At 43.5% G+C, this 17,816-nt stretch overlaps 1 protein-coding gene across 2 annotated transcripts in view; it reads right to left on the reverse strand.

Moving 5' to 3' along the window:
• Nucleotides 1-17,816, reverse strand: part of ADAMTS14 (ADAM metallopeptidase with thrombospondin type 1 motif 14) — a 508,740-nt gene that overhangs the window by 27,626 nt on the left and 463,298 nt on the right. For both annotated transcript variants that reach the window (XM_086922254.1, XM_086922255.1), the window contains exon 18: nucleotides 7,571-7,703. In XM_086922254.1, the coding sequence (XP_086778380.1) occupies nucleotides 7,571-7,703 (133 nt within the window). The remainder of the gene's footprint in view (nucleotides 1-7,570; nucleotides 7,704-17,816) is intronic.

Below are 17,816 nucleotides of genomic sequence, written 5' to 3' on the forward strand. Positions count from 1 at the left end.
GAATGATCAGCTTACCCTTCACTCTCAAATCAGCTCTGTAGTCTCCTCCTGTTTCCTCACCCTCCGAACTATCCGCACTGCCGCTCGTTTCTTTTCCCCCCAGGCACTCAAAATGATCATGGCCACATTAGTGATATCACGGCTGGACTATGCCAACGCCCTCTACAATGGCATACCAGCATACAGCCTGAGGAGGCTCCAGATGGTCCAAAACCAAGCTGCCCGGTTGGTCTTTGGTCTCCCACGCTACCACCACTCCACACCCCTTCTCAGGGAGCTCCACTGGCTCCCTGTCAAGGAACGATCCCTGTTTAAAACCGCCTGCATGGTTTTCCAGGCCCGTCAAGGCACTGCCCCCGCCTTTATTTCTTCATTAATAAAAGAATACGTTCCCCCCAGAGAGCTTCGTTCCTCCTCCAAGTCTCTCCTTCAGATCCCACGTTTCAGACGTAAAAAGTGGGGTGGGACCAATTTTTCCACCTTGGCCCCCACTTTCTGGAACTCCCTCCCCGACCACCTTCGTGCGGCTACCCATTATGTATCCTTCCGCAAGGAACTAAAAACGCTTCTTTTTAAACAGGCCTTCCCTGTGTAATCGTCCTTCCCGGCTCTACCACAGGCCCCTACTTTGTCTCTGTTGACAATACCCTCCTCTAGCGCCAAGAAACCGTTCGGTGCACGCTGCGCTTTATAAATGTTTTAAATTAGAAAATTAGAATCAATCAGAGGATGACGTGACGCCGTCGGACTCTGGCAGCAACGACCCTTTGTTCCCCGCAACCACTCCCCAGGTGGTCAAGGAACTGTTTGGCTGAGGTGGACGCCTGTCCTCTACGACACCTTCGTAACTATGACTTGAACTCAGTGAGATGTTGATATTACTTGTGTGGTGTGGAAACAGTTTTCCACGTAATTAACCTTTTTCCTACCAGGTTTAGCATACCTCACAGTTCATCATCCTACACAGTCCCGGCGGGGAGGTGCTCTTGGGAGTGTTTATGCAGCAAGTGTTTGGTGCTGTGTCCGCCTCCCCTGCAGTAGCATTCACTGCATGGTATAACCGTTTGGACCCAATGTTTGTTAATCAGAGTTTGAACCAGCACAGTTCGATGGCTGGCCCTAGTATTGGGGATTGTCTATTTTGGTTCCTGGTCCACACACTATTCTTTATTGGGTGGTGTACACAATGTCATCCTGGGTCGCTCTTCTTTTTAGAAATGTTGAGGCATGGCTGTTCTTGCTAAGTATAAAATACGGACATGGAATGTGCGGGGAATGGGCTCTGTACATAAGCGACATCGCATCTATGCTCAACTGAACAGGCGCAAGGCCCACATAGCCTTGCTCCAGGAAACGCACATGACTGACTCGGAGGTTGCTAAACTGCAGCGGAAATGGAAGGGGCAAATATATAATACATCCTATTCTGCCTTTGCACGTGGGTCGCGTATTTGGTTGAGGAATGGGGTGCCATTTGAGCTGCTGGAACGGAGGGTGGAAACTGCAGGGCACTACGTTCTCCTGCGGGGCAGACTGCTTATCTGACTGGCCTTAATGCGGTTTTAATGGACTGGGTACAGTGCCCCTGGGTTCTTGGGGGGATTTTAATTCTGTTCTAGACATGCAATTAGACCGGTCTCACCCCCCGGTGAAGGGCACGGTTCCTACTAGGATAGCGGAGTTCCTACATGCCTGGGCGGTGGGTTGGGGGATCACTGACATATGGCGCACACAACACCCGTCTGACCGCGAATAGTCGTTTTACTCCCCCCCACACCAACTGCACACGCGAATAGACAGGGTTTTCTGCTCCCTGCCCCTATCATCCCAGGTGCTTGAATCCACGTACCTCGGGAAAACTTTATCCGACCACAATCCACTGGAGGTCCTGCTCGAATGGGGGAGGGCCCTCCCCCAGTCCCGACTTGGAGACTATGGCTGTTCACACTAGAAGATGGGGTGTTCAGGGGTACTCTAGGTACCGCTATTGGCAATTACTTCACAGAACATACAGGTTCGGCATCCTCCTGTCTAGTTGAATGGGATGTGTTTAAGTCGGTTATTAGGGGGGTGGCCATTGGGACTACTGTTGGGGCCCGGCACTAGCTACATCAGAGGCTCGTTTCCGTCAAGGACTCCCTGAACACACTGGAAACTGAGGCTCTTGCTGACCCTACCCGGCAGGCCCCACTGCAGGACGCCAGGATTCAATATGCAGAGCTCCTTGAATGACTCCGTCTAATAGATTACAGTACGTACACCCAATATAGTCATAAAGAGGCTGACAAGTCAGGGACTCTTCTGGCCCACCTCATCCGCGATACCCTGCCCCCACACTCTATATTGGAGGTATTCCTCCCGGATGGCTCTGTGGTTAATACTCAGGCTGATATTAACATGAAATTCTGCACCTATTATAAGTCCCTCTACGCTGCCCCACCCGCTATGCCCCAGGATCTCTTGACTAATTTTTTGGACGATCTCACCTTCCCCGAACTGACGATAGATGCATAATCGGACTTGGAGGCCCCTATCACTAGAGCAGAAATAATGGGAGCCCTTAAGAGCCTATCTTCGAATAAGACACCAGGGCTGGATGGACTCCCAGTGGAGTTTATTTGACTTATGCTGAACAACTCACTCCACGCCTGTTGACTCTTTACAAGACAACCCTAGAAAAACGCACACTTCCTATAACAACTATGCAAGCACTGGTTGTTTCCCTCCCCAAGCCCAACAGAGACCCTTGAGACATATCGGGATATCGCCCTCTCTCCATGTTAGCTACAGAGTATAAAATACTCAGTAAAATACTAGCGCAGCGTCTGCTTCCTTATCTCCCCAAACTTATTCACATGGACCAGTGCGGTTTCGTCCCGGGCCGTAGCACTTCTCTCAATATAAGGCGCCTCCACTACCTGATGGAACCCACTGCCACTCAAACTGACACAGTCGGGTGCATCTCTCTTGATATGCGACAAGCATTTGACACCCTGGACTGGACGTATATGTTGTCCTCCCTTAAGAGATTTGGCATCCCACGGGGGTACCAACAATGGGTCAAACTACTGTACTCATCTCCCACGGCCCGGGCTCGGACAGGCATGTCCATCTCGGCTGCTTACCCTGTAGCCATGGGCACGCAACAGGGCTGCCCCCTGTCACCAATATTATTTGTCCTGGCGATGGAACCCCTTCTTCTCAAGATCCAAAAGGAGGCCGTGGGACTGTTGATACCCGTGTCTAACACAACACATATTATGTATGCATATGCCGACAACATTATCCTCTATTTTAAAGACCTCACATCCAGTCTGGAACCCGTGCCGACTCTCCTTAAGGATTTTGAACTGATATCGGGTTTGACGATTAATGCCCAGAAATCCCATGCTTTCTTTATGCGACATAGGGAGGCCCCTGACCCGATACCCTTTGGCGATCTACTGTTGACGACTGCCTCAGACACTTTCAAATGCCTAGGTATTCAAATTTATCAAACTCCCCAGGATCTGATTGAGGGTAATCTACAGAAGACAATACGGTCTCTACGGAGCCAAATCGCCTTCTGGACTTCATTGCCACTGTCTGTGATGGACAGGATAGCCATTTCCAAAATGGTGATGCTCACCCGCCTTTTATATTTTTTTACTAACATACCAGTTGTTATCCCACCCAGCATATTTAAGACATTGGACTCCCTATTGTTAGACCTTATTTGGACGAAGGGACGCAGAAGAGTGGGACTGGCGAAGTTGCAGCTTAGACCTGCTGAGGGAGGCCTGGGAGCACCAGACTTTCGGGCATACTGTATGGCCGGTCAACTACAGTGGTAGTCCTATTGGCTTGCGGGAAAGAACACTTATGAGATTGGATACACCGGTCGCCTCCTTGCTCAGGGCATATTACATGGTTTACTTCTGCCGCGGGCTAAAATCCCGCCAATGGCCCCCCCTTGCTTAGAACCGCACTGGCATACTGGAAAAAGTCCCTTAGCTACACACAACTAACCCTCCCTTACTCTCCAAACATTCCCTTCCTTGTGATCCCTGGCGCACATGGCTTAATAACGAAGCGGACTGTGTCCTTTTGGAAGCAGGAAGGGATATCCACAGTAGGAGCACTGTTTGTAGAAGGCACTTTGGCGGAGCACGACAATTTCACCCGTTCACTGTTCCTCCTTCACGCCACCATTACTCACTACATCAAGCGCCACTGGTCCCCTGATGGGGTAGAACCCCCCAAAAATGAACTTGTGTACGCTACATACTTGATGGGTGCTGGTCGACATCTTACCCGATGGCTTTATAGGGGGATACGCGCTCACTCAAGGACGTCACTGGCCCCGCTCCCGGCAAAATGGGAAGCGGGACTGGGAAAAGAACTCACGGAGAGAGACTGGGCGACTATATTGGAGTTCCCCAAGAAAGTCTCCCGGAACGCTAAATTTAAATGTATACAACCCATGATCTTACACAGGGCCTATCTGACCCCACACAGACTGAACTGTATCTAACCAGACGCCCAACTTTCCTACCCTAGATGTCAAGAGGCGGATGCTGATCTCATCCACATGCTGTGGTCTTCTCCATGCTTGCAAACTTATTGGCAAACAATAGCTTACAGGGTCCAAGAGGTTACGGGCACGGCCGACTGGACGGCTGTGGATAGCTGTCTGCTAGGTCTGCACAAATGCCCCAAGACATTGAAAGTGCAATATAAATTTGCGGACCTAGCCATGCTGCTTGCGAAACGGGCCATCACAATGAGGTGGAAATCTGCCCACCCCCCTACAGCAGCGGTTTGGCAGGCAGAGTTGATCATGTGGGGCGCCACAGAAAGCGCTGTCATTAGACAGGAAGAATATCGAGGCCACCGCAAAACCCCCATTGTTATGGATTGGGACCAAATGCTAGAGGCGCTCAAGGGCCTTGTTTCACTCACCCCCCGATGTCGCCGCCTGAGCCCATAGCATCATCTGCATCCCTCCTCCCCTGTGACTGAATCGCTTGACACTGTGTAGTAATTTATTATGATTTGTTGCTGATGCCCAGGATTGTATGTTTTGGCCTGCTCCACCTGTTGGAACTTGATTCTAACTTTAAACTCCTTTTATAATTGCGACAGTGTACACATCCACCCCAGCTTTTCCTTTTCCTAAACCTTGTTGTACTGTGTGAACTAATGGACCAGGGTCGGGAGGGGGGTGTTTTTGTGTTGGATATCTCTTTTTTACCTCTATTATGTTCTGTGGTTCACTTATGAAGAAAACCTGAGTTTCGCCTCTTGTTCTGATGGCCCTGCGCGGACAGAGACAGCCATACCTGTTTGTCAAGCTGAACCGAAATGTTACAATGCCATGTACTCGTTCACTTACTGAGTGTGTATGCACATTCACAAAATGGAACTCAATAAAAAATTTGTGTTTAAAAAAAAATGTACAAAAACGCAATATATTGTGCTGTTACTAGTGGTATGGTACGGATAAGTAATAGTAAATTTTTCTAAAATTAAATGGAAAAGGGAAATAACAGAATTAATTGATGTAATAGCAATATTATGTGTTTAGAAGAGTTTTGACAACTTTTCGGCTTGGTGCCACTGTATCTGCTGCACCATTCAAAGCATACCCCTAGTGCTTGCAAGAAAACTGCCTGTTTAGTAGTAAATATAGCAATATTTGGTTTTTAGTGGAGTTAGGAAATCTTTTGACCCCTGTGCCACTGCACAATTCAAATCATGACCCTATTGCCTATAAGGTAACTGCACTTGTGACTGCCTATTTAGTAGTAAAATATTGCAATATTTGATGTTTAGAGAGGTTCCTAGAGCTTTGTGTTCACGTGTCACTGAAGCTGCTGCACCATTGAAATCATGACACTAGTGCCTGCAAGGTAACTGCACTTGTGACTGCCTATATAGTAGTTAAATATAGCACAACTTGGTGTTTAGAGGAGTTCTGGTAACTTTTGGTCCTGGAGCCACTGCACCTACAGCATCATTAAAATAATGGCACTAGGGCCTTCTAGATACCTGCACTTGTGACTGCCTGTTTAGTAGTAAAATTAAGCAGGATTAGATATTTAGGGGGGAGCCTAGAGCTTTTGGTCAAATCATGACTGTATTGCCTGCTGGATAAGTGCACTTGTGACTGGCTTGTTTAGTAGTCAAATTTAACAATAGTCTGGGTTTAGTGGGGTGCCTAGAGTTTTTGGCCCCAGTGCCACTACAACTGCTGCACCATTCAAATCAAACTGAAAGATAACTGCAATTGTGTCTGCCTGTATAGTACTCAAATATAGCAATATTATGTGTTCAGAGGAGTTCTGACAACCTTTGGGCCCACTGCTACTGCACCTGCTGCACTCTTGAAATCATGACCCTAGTGATTGCTAGATAACTGCACTAATGAGTGCGCCTGTTTAGTTGTAAAATATAGCATTATTAGGTATTTAGATGAGATCTGACAATCTTTGGGCCCGGTGCCACTGCACAATTCAAATCTTGACGCTAGTGCCTGAAAGATAACTGCACTTGTGACTACCTGTTTAGTTGTAAAATATAGCAATAATCGGAGTTTAGTGGGGTGCTTGGAGCTTTTGGTACCAGTGCCACTGGCCCTGCTGCACTATTGAAATCATGACCCTATGTATGCAAGGTAACTGCACGTGTGGCTGCCTTTTTAGTTTTACATTTTAGCAATAATCTGGGTTTACCGGGGCCTCTAGAGCTTTTTGCCCCGGTGCCAAAACACCTGCTGCACCATTTAAATCAAGTCCCTTTTAACTGCAAGGTGAATGCAATTTTAACTGCCTGTTTAGTAGTCAAATATAGCAATATGATGTGTTTAGAGGAGTTCTGGCAACTTGTGGGACCTGTGCTACTGCACCTGCTGCACCATACAAATCATGACCCTGTTGTCTCAAAGGTAACTTCATTTGTGGCTGTTTAGTAGCAAAATATAGCATAACTCTTGTAGATTAACTTTATTTTTAACATGCAATGTTTATTACAACATTTACAATTTGATCATTATGACTAAATAGACTTAGTTGATAAAATCAATCCTATAATGCCTACAAAGTGCAAAGAAAGGTACTGAGGCATGAATAGGAAATGCCACAAACGTTGTAAGTCTAAAGCATCTGCTTTACACATTTAAGTAATAAAAAGCAAGCATTCCAGCATACTGTTAGAAGCTGTATGCCTTTTCTGTGAGAAGAGATCTTATCTTGGCAGTGAATGGGTCTGAACCAGCGTGAACAGCTGAAGCAGAAGGGTTGTAAAGGCATAGAAGTGTCGTAAATGCATAGAAGTGTTGTAAATGTGTAGAAGTGTCATAAATTCGTTCAGGGAGGGAAAGTTAACATAAAAAAATGTCCACACAAAAGCGAACAAACACAGTAATTCGAGATGGAAGCTTCTAAAAGGGGCTCTTAAAATATAATAAATACAAGAGATTTTGCTGTGCAAGCGAAACCTAATAAAAAGGAAGATGACCGCAGTGACTCTATGTCCCCAGCCTCCCTAGTCTGCTACGGGTGCCCATATGTTTGCGCTCAGCTGAGCTCACCCCGGCTGGGAGCACTCCTGCAGGTTACAACGCCTCCGAATGGGCTTCGGCTTCTTGCCATTGTCACACAAGTTGCGGTGCACCATTCTGTTATCACTCTTCCGCCTGCAGCCATATTTGGTGTACTGGATGCCTAAAAGAGCAACAACAACAAAATCAGTTTATATCTTTACATGGGTATTCGAAAACATGTCAGCCTTAGCTTTATCTACTTAATAATGATACATCCGGGGGATCGGGTAAGCTCTTTTCAGAAGAAGCCCCGGATGCAAAAGACCAAAGCTGATGTTAATGGATGGATCCGTGTGTTTGCGTCTTTGACAAAGCAAATGGGTTTGGCTCGAATATGGAAAAATATGCAAATACAGCATATATCAGTGAACACAGTATGGGCAGATACGTAGGCGTTTCCAACGCTTATTTGTTTGCTTCAATACCCTCCCCCTCCCCCAACCTCAAATGTGGTTATTTGACTCAGGGTGGCGTAATCATTGCATGAGGCAATTTATATTCATACAATTAAAGGGCGTTTACCATTGGTTTTTTTCAGCTGAATATTTTATCTGGGATTAGTGGGGAGTATAAGAACTGCTATTTCTGGAATCAATTTAATTATCTCACTCGAGATGTGTTTCTTGTACTCTCATACTATGTTTTCTCCCTGCTCGTTCCGGCATCACAGGGTTTGTGTGATGAGATTGCCATCTAGTGGCTCAACGTAGCATTGTGGCATGGTACACAAATTCACTTGCATTGAAAACTGCATTTTAACGGTGGCGGCTGGCTTGTACTGAGGGTGGCGAGGCGGGGGAGGCAAGGCAAGAAGGGAGGCACAATTCTTTATTTATTTATTTAAATACATTGGCTTACCTTTCTAACTTGTCCTGCAACGTTGTCTTCCCTTGAGTGTCTTCTCTCCTCCTGGCAGCTCCGGGCCAGAAAACTGTATCACCCAATCCAGGTGCTGCTCTCACAGCATGAGAACAGTGCCAGGATTGGATAGAGCTGGATCTCTCAGTGCACCTAAGAGCACTAGAGGCTTGCGATTTCTCTAGCCCAGCTGTCTAACACAGCTAGGTTAGAGAACTTTAAAATGCCATGTCTGGCTGCCCTTCCCAAGGCGGCAGGCCAAGGAGACATGCACATTTTAAAGCGCCCAGCCCCCTGCCACTGCCATTCGGCAGCACTGACCCATAGTTCGGGACGGGACACGGGTTTCTGAAAATTAAATGGTATTAGATTAACTTTATCACCATTTTATTTTCGAGCTCTGGGGCCTGAGGGGTAATGCTGCTCCGCTCAAATGGAGGAGCAGCCCCTGCACTGCATTTGTACTAGTTTACGGACAATGAAGATTTTCTAAGAATAAAAAAAATAGTACAGTTCTCACTGGACCCAAAAAGGCAAACAGAAGAGAGCTGGTAAAAGCTTTGCTTTGTTTTCTTGCAGGGAACTAATTTTAAGAATTTGTTGGCAGTGCAACTGTGATGCATTTCTCATAATAGCATTGAAGATGCACTTGCCGCCCATGATGCATTGCACCTTACATTACTTTCCACTGCAGAGTAGCCCCCGCTCCAAAAGGAACCTGGTCGGAAATAAATTTGGCTCCCTCATTGCTGCTGGTTAATAACAAGCATTTGCAATGCAATTGATCTCGCCTTTGGGACCTTATATGTATTTAACTATGCACATCAGCCTGGATGCTGAAAACATCTTCTGTTCTTTCACATGGAGAGAAAGTAAGCACCAAACAGCGTGACACACCAGGAATGGAAACACACGGAGAGAAATATTGTCTTTCAGCAGGAAATGGTATAGTCCAAAGCTCTGTTTTTAATATAAAATCAGGGCCTTCAGTGGTCATATCACTGAAAATACCAGATTTGAAAAAAATATTGTCTACGGGTGCTCCAGGAAGACAATTTCTATGGACTGGAATCTAGAGAATGCTAAAGTGATTCTCGTATTTTTACTGACCTCTGATGGTCGTTTTCTATCAAGAAAGTTAAATAGAGGCAGTTGCCAAAAAAATAAAAAAAAATAAAGTCCCTCAGCAGAAAGCAATTCTGGTATTTTACTGACCTCTACTGGTCATGTTCCATCAAAACAGTTAAATAGAGGCAGTTGAACAAGCAGAAAGCAATTCTGTTATTTTACTGACCTCTACTGGTCGTTTTCTATCAAGACAGTTAAATAGAGGCAGTTGAACAGAAACAAAGTCCCTAAACAGAAGCAGCCAAAGTCCTAGGGCTGATCTCCAAAGTCCACAAAGTACATACACATGTATGTATATAGTAAAGTATATACAAGAGGTCTCAAATGATCGACCTAAAAACATGCAGCAGGGTCCTATTTTGTGTTAACCAGTGCTCAAGTTGCAAAACAATAAGTGCCAGGGCCCTCCTCAGCAGTCACCACAGCTTGCACCACCTTTTGCCACTGCTGTCAATGACAGTACCTGCACAACTACTAACCATCACACTGCTATAAGTGTGACAATTCCAACAAGTTAAGGCCCCCGAAGCTAAAAAAATGTCTTGGGAGGCAGGTAATAGTTATTTTTAATTAATAAACAACTGTTTTTCTGCTCATGTCTAAGTTGCACAGACAGCGCCACCATGTGGCAGAACATCATAAGTGCCGATGTTTGCAATTAAGCGTTGGTGCTGAGCACCGGGCACCACCTGCTCAAATTAAGCACTGGTGTCCACAAAGCGCTAATTGGTGAAAACATCTAAGCAGTGACTGGTCTCTAATCACAAACATATCAACACATCCCCAACAAACCTTACTCACATCTGAGCTGCATCAAACTAGTGCTGAGGTGATGGTAAGGCTGATGGGTTTGTAGGTGCACGGTGGATAGGAGGCGATTGGTGAGGAAGGGAGGGGGTTCATGGGCTGTAAGACAGCACCGGCAGCTAGAACAACAAATGATTAACAGCAATTTAAGCGAAATCATTGGAGCCAAGTAAGAGGGACACTGCTGTCTGCAGGACCGTAATGCAGGCAGCCTCAAGCTCTCCTCTGAAGATTGGCGGCCTGGACCTGAGCCAAGCTCACCCATGCCAAAAGCTGGCACTGTCGGGAAGTAAAGTCTTGGGAACCAGAAATGTAAAGGATCCCTGCCATGTGCACTCTCATTGTAGGCAGAAAGGACTGACAGGCTACTCGAGGACCCCCCTCGAAGCCCCATCCCCAATTATAAGCTGCAGCGTCATTGAAGTGGCTCCACCTTGGAAGGTCTACCCTGATTTGTCTATGCTCCATTCTTTGTTAATCAGCACTAACATGGAAGCCTCTGCTTTTGTTGTCTCTTCTTGCTTGTAACTGAAGGATTTCTATCTGAGTTCTCAGTGGTTGGCATTCAGTGCCAGTGTGGATCACCTACTGACTGACAGATCATGGTGACTTTCCTGATGACAAGCCATTATGATGAGTTGTGCTTGTATTAGGAAGACAGAGAGGATTTGTTTTAAATTTAACTCGGCACTGCTACACATATTTCTGCTTTGGACATGGAATAACTGAGAGCAAGTATGTTTTGCAGCTGAAGGTACACATTATGGGTCAATGTTCTTGTATGCCTGGCACAATTAACATAGTTCAATTTGCATCTTTTTTTATGTGGCACAATTATTTTGCTCTGTTTACAGGAATCGCATACAGTGTCATGTCAGACAAGATTGCTCATTTTGACCTGTTTTTCTTCATACATTTGGGAGTTGTGGTCCTGTGTTTATAAATAGAACAGCAAAAGTGATAGATGCGAGTGCAAACAATGAAATGGGGTCAGTAAAATCTACACACTCTCGTGGTACCCGCAGTCAGTCCTGACTACTTAGTTAAAATACCTTTCCAAGCCAGGAGCTTCAAGTCCATCATTTAAATGCAATCAGCGAAAGGGCAAGTTCTAGAAAGCAAAGAGAGGGTCCACAAAAAGCAATCAGATGTTGAAACGTGTCCACTTGACACAGAAAAGCGTTTATGTAGACATTTAGCAATTTGTGACACGGTAGCAGCACCGGTTTTCAGTTAATTGCGCATGTAGAAGCCACAGGGCACTTTTTTTTGTAACTTTATGACTATACCAGCAGCTGTCTTTGCTCATGCCTGTTCATGCGTGGACGTGTACTTTTAAAACTGCATTTTCTTACACCAAGCATAGTAGCTAAGTGGAAAATGGCCCACTGTATACCACGTTTGAACTTTTTCATTTAAAATCTGGCTTCTCAGTAAAGTAACACAGAAATTGCTTTAAAGGCCCAAAGGCATTCATCCAACCACTCACCATTGAGCAGGTTAATGGAGAAGGTAATGCTGAATAATACATCAACTTCATATTTCCCATCTTTGCCAGCACGTTGAACGGGAATCATGGTTTGATTCCCTTTCGAATAAGTGTCAGTGACTCACGCCTGTATTTCCTGCCGACCCATAGGACCTGAAATATTTACTTTCTAACACTAGTATATTTTTTAAATCCACTAAACAAACGATGCACATTTCAAACAAGCCACACAGAAGAAAACCAGAAGTCTACCATTGCCAGATTTTTAAGTTTTACATTGTATATTTGGGGTCATAAAGCAAAAGCATTTGTAAACAAATACTTACAAAACAAATTGCAAATCTGTGCAGTCAGAGTTATTTACTCCCTCTTTAAAGAGAATACAAGCTTGATGTACTAAGGTTTGTATGGGTCGTTACCTCACCAGTCCGTTAAATAAAGAGGGATTGCGACTGGTTGGCCTTTTCTAATGTACATAACCCTTTTGGCAATTCTGAAAGGTTTTTCCAACTCGCCCCCACCTTGCCACCCTTATCCGTGCCGGCCGCCAATGCCTTTTACTTATTTGCCACTGTGGTCTTTTACCACTTGAGTGCAAGATGATATTTCACAGTGAGTTCTTGCCTCGTTATCAGACTTAACAGGAAATTCTAGTCTCTTACTGTGACATGTATAGAAAAGGGTACACCATCTCTGGTTTATATCTTTACATCATAAAATGGAAGGAAAATGAGTGTGACTAGGGGATGGACTCTTTATATCAGGAAGCAACTGTACTGTTGCAAATGTATCAAGTTGAGATTCATTTTAAAATAGAAAGAAAAACAATGGTGGGGTGGTGTACTCCATGAATTTCACCTTTACCTGGCTGAAACGTAATATTGTAACTCAGATGGTGCAAATGATCCAGGTCATATAAATCAAAAGGATCATAAAGATCAACCAGCAGAATATCGCGGTACAAGAATATTGAGCACAGCATACTGAAGGACAAAAATATTGAAAGGTAAGTGCATATAGGGAAGGATACATTTAGCATTCCTAACTCCACATCTACATACTTAGAAGATATATGTACTGCTTAGGTACATAACTGTGTAGTTGTAATGTGGAGTTAGGTATAGGACATATAGACTTACTGACCTATATATATATATATATATATATATATATACATTGCATCAGCTTCTTCTCCTACGAGTTCCGTAGATAAAGACACGGCACAGCAACAGATAGCTTTCTCCACTGTTTTATTTACACACCATGTGCAAAAGAAAAGTGCATCAAATGGACGGTCTACGCGTTTCGGCTCCTGCCTTCAACTGGACCATAGAGTCCCTTGGTCTAGACCTTATTTAAATACAGTGCTGTGTATAAGTACCCTCTACCATTTCCATGGTCATCTAGACCTTCAACCCTGCACAGTCTGTTCTCGGCTAGTACATACTCGTGGCCATTTTGTGAGTATTTACAATTATCGTGAAGTACGTTTGTAAAACCATTTACCATAATCAAAAATAAAGTATTTACAATCTCACAATTATCAACTTATTCTAATTGTTTTCTATATATAGTGAACAATTTTCGTTCATTTCAGTAAAGTAATCATTTTATACTGTAAAAAGAGGAGGTAAATTCCAATTTCATTATTGTAATGCGTTTTTCCATTTTTCAACCAAAATGCAAATAAGAGTAAAAATGAAAGTAAAGGGGTTTCCTAAACGTATGCATAGAATTCCAAATTATGATCAATATTCAAATCTACTATTTACAATTATATATATTTTTAGGTCATTTTCCACCCTTAACTCATCTTGTTTGATTCTTAGGATGTATGAGAACATAATATCTGTGAAGTACTTTATCAAAAACCGTTCTCTATCCCTTTAGGCATCAATTGGTTGTTGATTCTTACCTTCCCCAATTATTTCTTATATTTAGAATGAGATTTTTCAAGATTAGATAAACTCATGGTGGTTTCAAGTATGTACTCTGTCCAACATCTCACATTTCATTATATACATTATATACAAAACCCCACATAGTTCTATAGTGACGGATTCCAGTCTTTTATTTTCATCCATACTGTCTATGTAAATTTTACTGATGTACATGTAATTCAGCATCCAAATTATGGCCAAACGGCACCTCAGTTCCCATACTCAATATCATCCTGGATTCCAGTCGTCTTAATTGTACAGTTTGATCACCGCCCCTCTCTGAGATTTTGCTCATCTTAATCCCTGAGTATTTTAGTAGGGCGGGATTGCTCCGATGATATTGAGCAAAATGTGTGGCCATTGGGTAGCATGGGTCCTTGTTCTTAATGGCCCTCAGATGTTGAAGTATTCTCAATTTCAGTTTGTTCACAGTGCTCCCGATATAAAACTTGCTGCAAGGACACTGTAGCCTGTAGACCACACATTTTGAGTCACTTGTAATATGGTCTTGAATAGTTTCCGTTTTGCCATTTTGAAGTTTGTAATTTTTGATGTTTATTCCATGCTCACAGGCTTTACATTTGTGGCATTTCCAAAAGCCTGGTGTTGTCAACCAAGTCTGTTTCCTCTCTTCCCGTAGTTCCAAATGGTTCTGTGTTAATATGTCCCTTAGGGAAGAGGTCTTCCGATACGTGATACTTGGATTTTTTGTCAAGGTTTCTTTTAAAGTGTCGTCTAAGAGTAGGACTTGCCAATGTTTCTGGAGGGCTTTCTTCATGTTGGTACTTTGATTATTGAAGTCCAAAATGAGTCTGGTTATCTCATTCCCTTGACTTGTCTCATGTTCCTGATTGATCTTTGGCCTCTTGTTTTTCGGAGTTAATAACTCATTCCTCTCCTTTAAATGCATCCTTCTTCGTGCAGAGGAAATTACTTCCTCCGGGTATCCCCTTTCTAGGAATCTGGCGCTCATTTTGTCGATTTCTTCTGTTAGATCTTCCTGTTTGGAGCAATTCCTCTTCGCTCTCAATATTTGGCCATATGGAATACTCCATTTTAATCTCATGGGGTGTCCACTATTCGCATGTAGAATGCTATTACATGCAGTCGGCTTCCTGTGGATTTTGGAGCAGAGTTTGTTGTTTTTCACAGAAATTTCCACATCTAGGAAGATCAGAGAGTGAGAGCTGATTGTTGACGTGAATTTCAAGTTATATTTGTTATTGTCTAGAGATCCGATGAAGTTTTCCAGTGAGTTTTCATTTCCGTCCCATATGACAAACAGGTCGTCTATGAAACGACACCAAAGCCTGATTTTTGGCCCCTCCGGATTCTCTTGATCTCTTTTTATCACGTCACTCTCCCAAGCCCCCATTAAAAGGTTTGCATAAGTGGGTGCAAATGATGTCCCCATAGCGGTCCCCTGCTTCTGGAGGTATGTCCCCCCCAAGAACAGAAAAGCATTATGGGTCAAACAGTAGCGGAGCATGTCAAGTAACATGATTGTATGTTCAAGTAAGTTCACAGAACGTGCTTTAAGTACTTTCCTTACTACCTCAATACCGTCCTCATGGCGAATTGAGGTATAGAGCGATGCAACATCAATGGTTGCAATTAGATAAGATGGTTTCCATTCACATGTGGTGATTTTTTGTAAAAAGTCCATTGTATCCCTTAGAAAAGAAGGTAGGCTTGTCACATAATTCATAGGAAAAATGTCTATGAACCTTGATGTAGATTCCAAAAGGGATCCTATCGAACGCACAATTGGTCTCCCTGGTGGACATTCAAGTGACTTATGAATTTTCGGTAAAAAGTATATAGTTGCCATGATTGGATTGTCGGTTTTCAGGTAGCTATACTCATCAAAGTCCAATAGACCCCTGTCCTTCCAGTTCAATAACATAGAATGATATTCACTTGTCCATTCTTCCATAGGGTTTGTAATCAACTTTTCATAGTGTTCTTGGACTTTCAATTGTCTATTTGCTTCCTCAATGTAATTTGAAACATTTTGTATGCGAGGTTGCCCCCTTTATCCGATGATTTAATGATTATTGATGTATCATTTTTCAATTCAATCATGGCTTTATATTCTTTTAGAGACAGATTTTGTTTTTTCATTTGCCCATTTTTTACAGATTTGTCTGCAATTTTTGTTATTTCCTCGACCATAAGTTCTTGGAATAGATCCACTTTGTTGCCTGGCGGAAGTTGCGGGCAGAATTTTGAACTTCTTTTCAACCCGCTATTGCCTCCTAGGTTTGTCGCTATTCCAATGTTTTTGCAAAAGTTGATTTCCATTTCCGGAGTTATTGTGTTGTCCTCTTGGCTAGTTGAGGGGACATCTTTGATTGATGCCAGAGTTATCATTGCTGTTAAATCCTTTTGTGCGACAGTTGATGTGATTTCATTTGTTTTCGGAACATATGATTTTTTATTGCTTTGATTTTTTTCGGCAAAGTATTTTTTCAATTTCACTTTTCGGCAGAATTTGTAAAGATCAATGCGTGCGTTGGGTACATTTATAGTTTTTGTTGGGCAATACGAACGACCTCTATTTAAGAGTTTCAATTGTATATCCGACAATTGCTTATTGGATAGATTTATAACTATGTTGTTGGATATTGACATTTTCTTCTTCATAGCTACTTTTGCTTTCCTTTGCCTCGCTTTGCTTTTACTTCTTTTTCCACCCCTTCTGGTTTTTCGTTTGTCGGGGGTTTCTTTGGTGGACTTTGTTCCCTTCCCCAAGCATTGGATCTGCCTCTTCCTCTTTGTCGCGTGACCATATGTGCTAGTTTGATCTCCTCCCGAAAATCCAGTGGTGTGGCGGTGGATTCTCCCTCAACGGAGCTCACTTCTGAGCTATCAACCTCCTCCGTCAGTTCATTGGCTCTATCCATGTTCTTATCCATAGCAACATGACTTCTTAGGGTGTCATATTTACGTGCGAATGTATAAATTCGTCCGTTCATATAGTCCAACCTATCCCTAGTGAATTTATTGGCCTTTCTCTTCTCCACTTCCATTTCATGTTTTGCCACCTTCTTTTCCATGTTCTCAATTGCCTCTTTACTTTCCTCAGATGTTGGAATATCAGCGAGCTCTGATTCTAATGCCGTTATTGTACTCGTGATCTTTTCTAATTTCCTCTCGGCATGAATGATTAGAGTTCTCATTAACTTGAAGGAGCGTTCGTTTGTATCTGTTTGCCATAGTTTAATCAAGTCTGTATCCAAGTCATTTAAGGTTGGCATTATAAGGATCCTTAGACCTTGCGGGATCCTCTTAAATTCAATGTATTTTTCTAAAGATGTTTTTTCCCACCATTTATTGATTTCTTGGATTCACTGTATTTGCAATTCTCTAACTATGTTTACAATTGTTCTTTCCTTTGTTCTTTCTCCTCCATCCCCTTTGGAATCAGTGGTCATTGTAGGGGGATTATCGTCATTCAGAAGCTCGCTCGTCCTTAGTTGGCGACTCCTGGATTTATCTGCCATTTCTTGAACTGTGCAGGGTTGATTTATTAAGTTTCTTGTTGATACACTGTTTCTATAGCCCGGTGTGTGTTGTTTACTGTAGTTTATCAAGGATGATCAGCTCCCTTATTCCAAAGTATGCTGAATCCAAAAGGAACGTCTGTTGCTTCCTGCTGAACACACTGTGTTCATTCGGTTTCCAGTAATGCTGCACGGCCCCTTTATGGAATCTTTGTTGTTGCCGATGACGTGTTCCCTCGGCTTCCTTTCCGGGTGACTTGCTAATCCTCCACGCTAAACGCGGGTATAGCCAGGCTTTGTGCGTTTAAGGTGAGCGTTTCTTGTAAAGAATAGGATTTAAATCTCCTACGTTTAGTCACACGCTACACCCCGGCTTCGCTTACAGGGGCTCGTTTGCCGATGGGCGGCTGTCCCCTTACCCCACCCGAACGCTGCCTCCACCGTGCTGCAGAGTCGAGTGAAATTGACATACACCCCGCCGGTTCACTCACCCCTGAATTCGTCGC

Source organism: Lissotriton vulgaris, chromosome 5 (assembly GCF_964263255.1).
Source record: "Lissotriton vulgaris chromosome 5, aLisVul1.2, whole genome shotgun sequence".
Taxonomy (NCBI): domain Eukaryota; kingdom Metazoa; phylum Chordata; class Amphibia; order Caudata; family Salamandridae; genus Lissotriton; species Lissotriton vulgaris.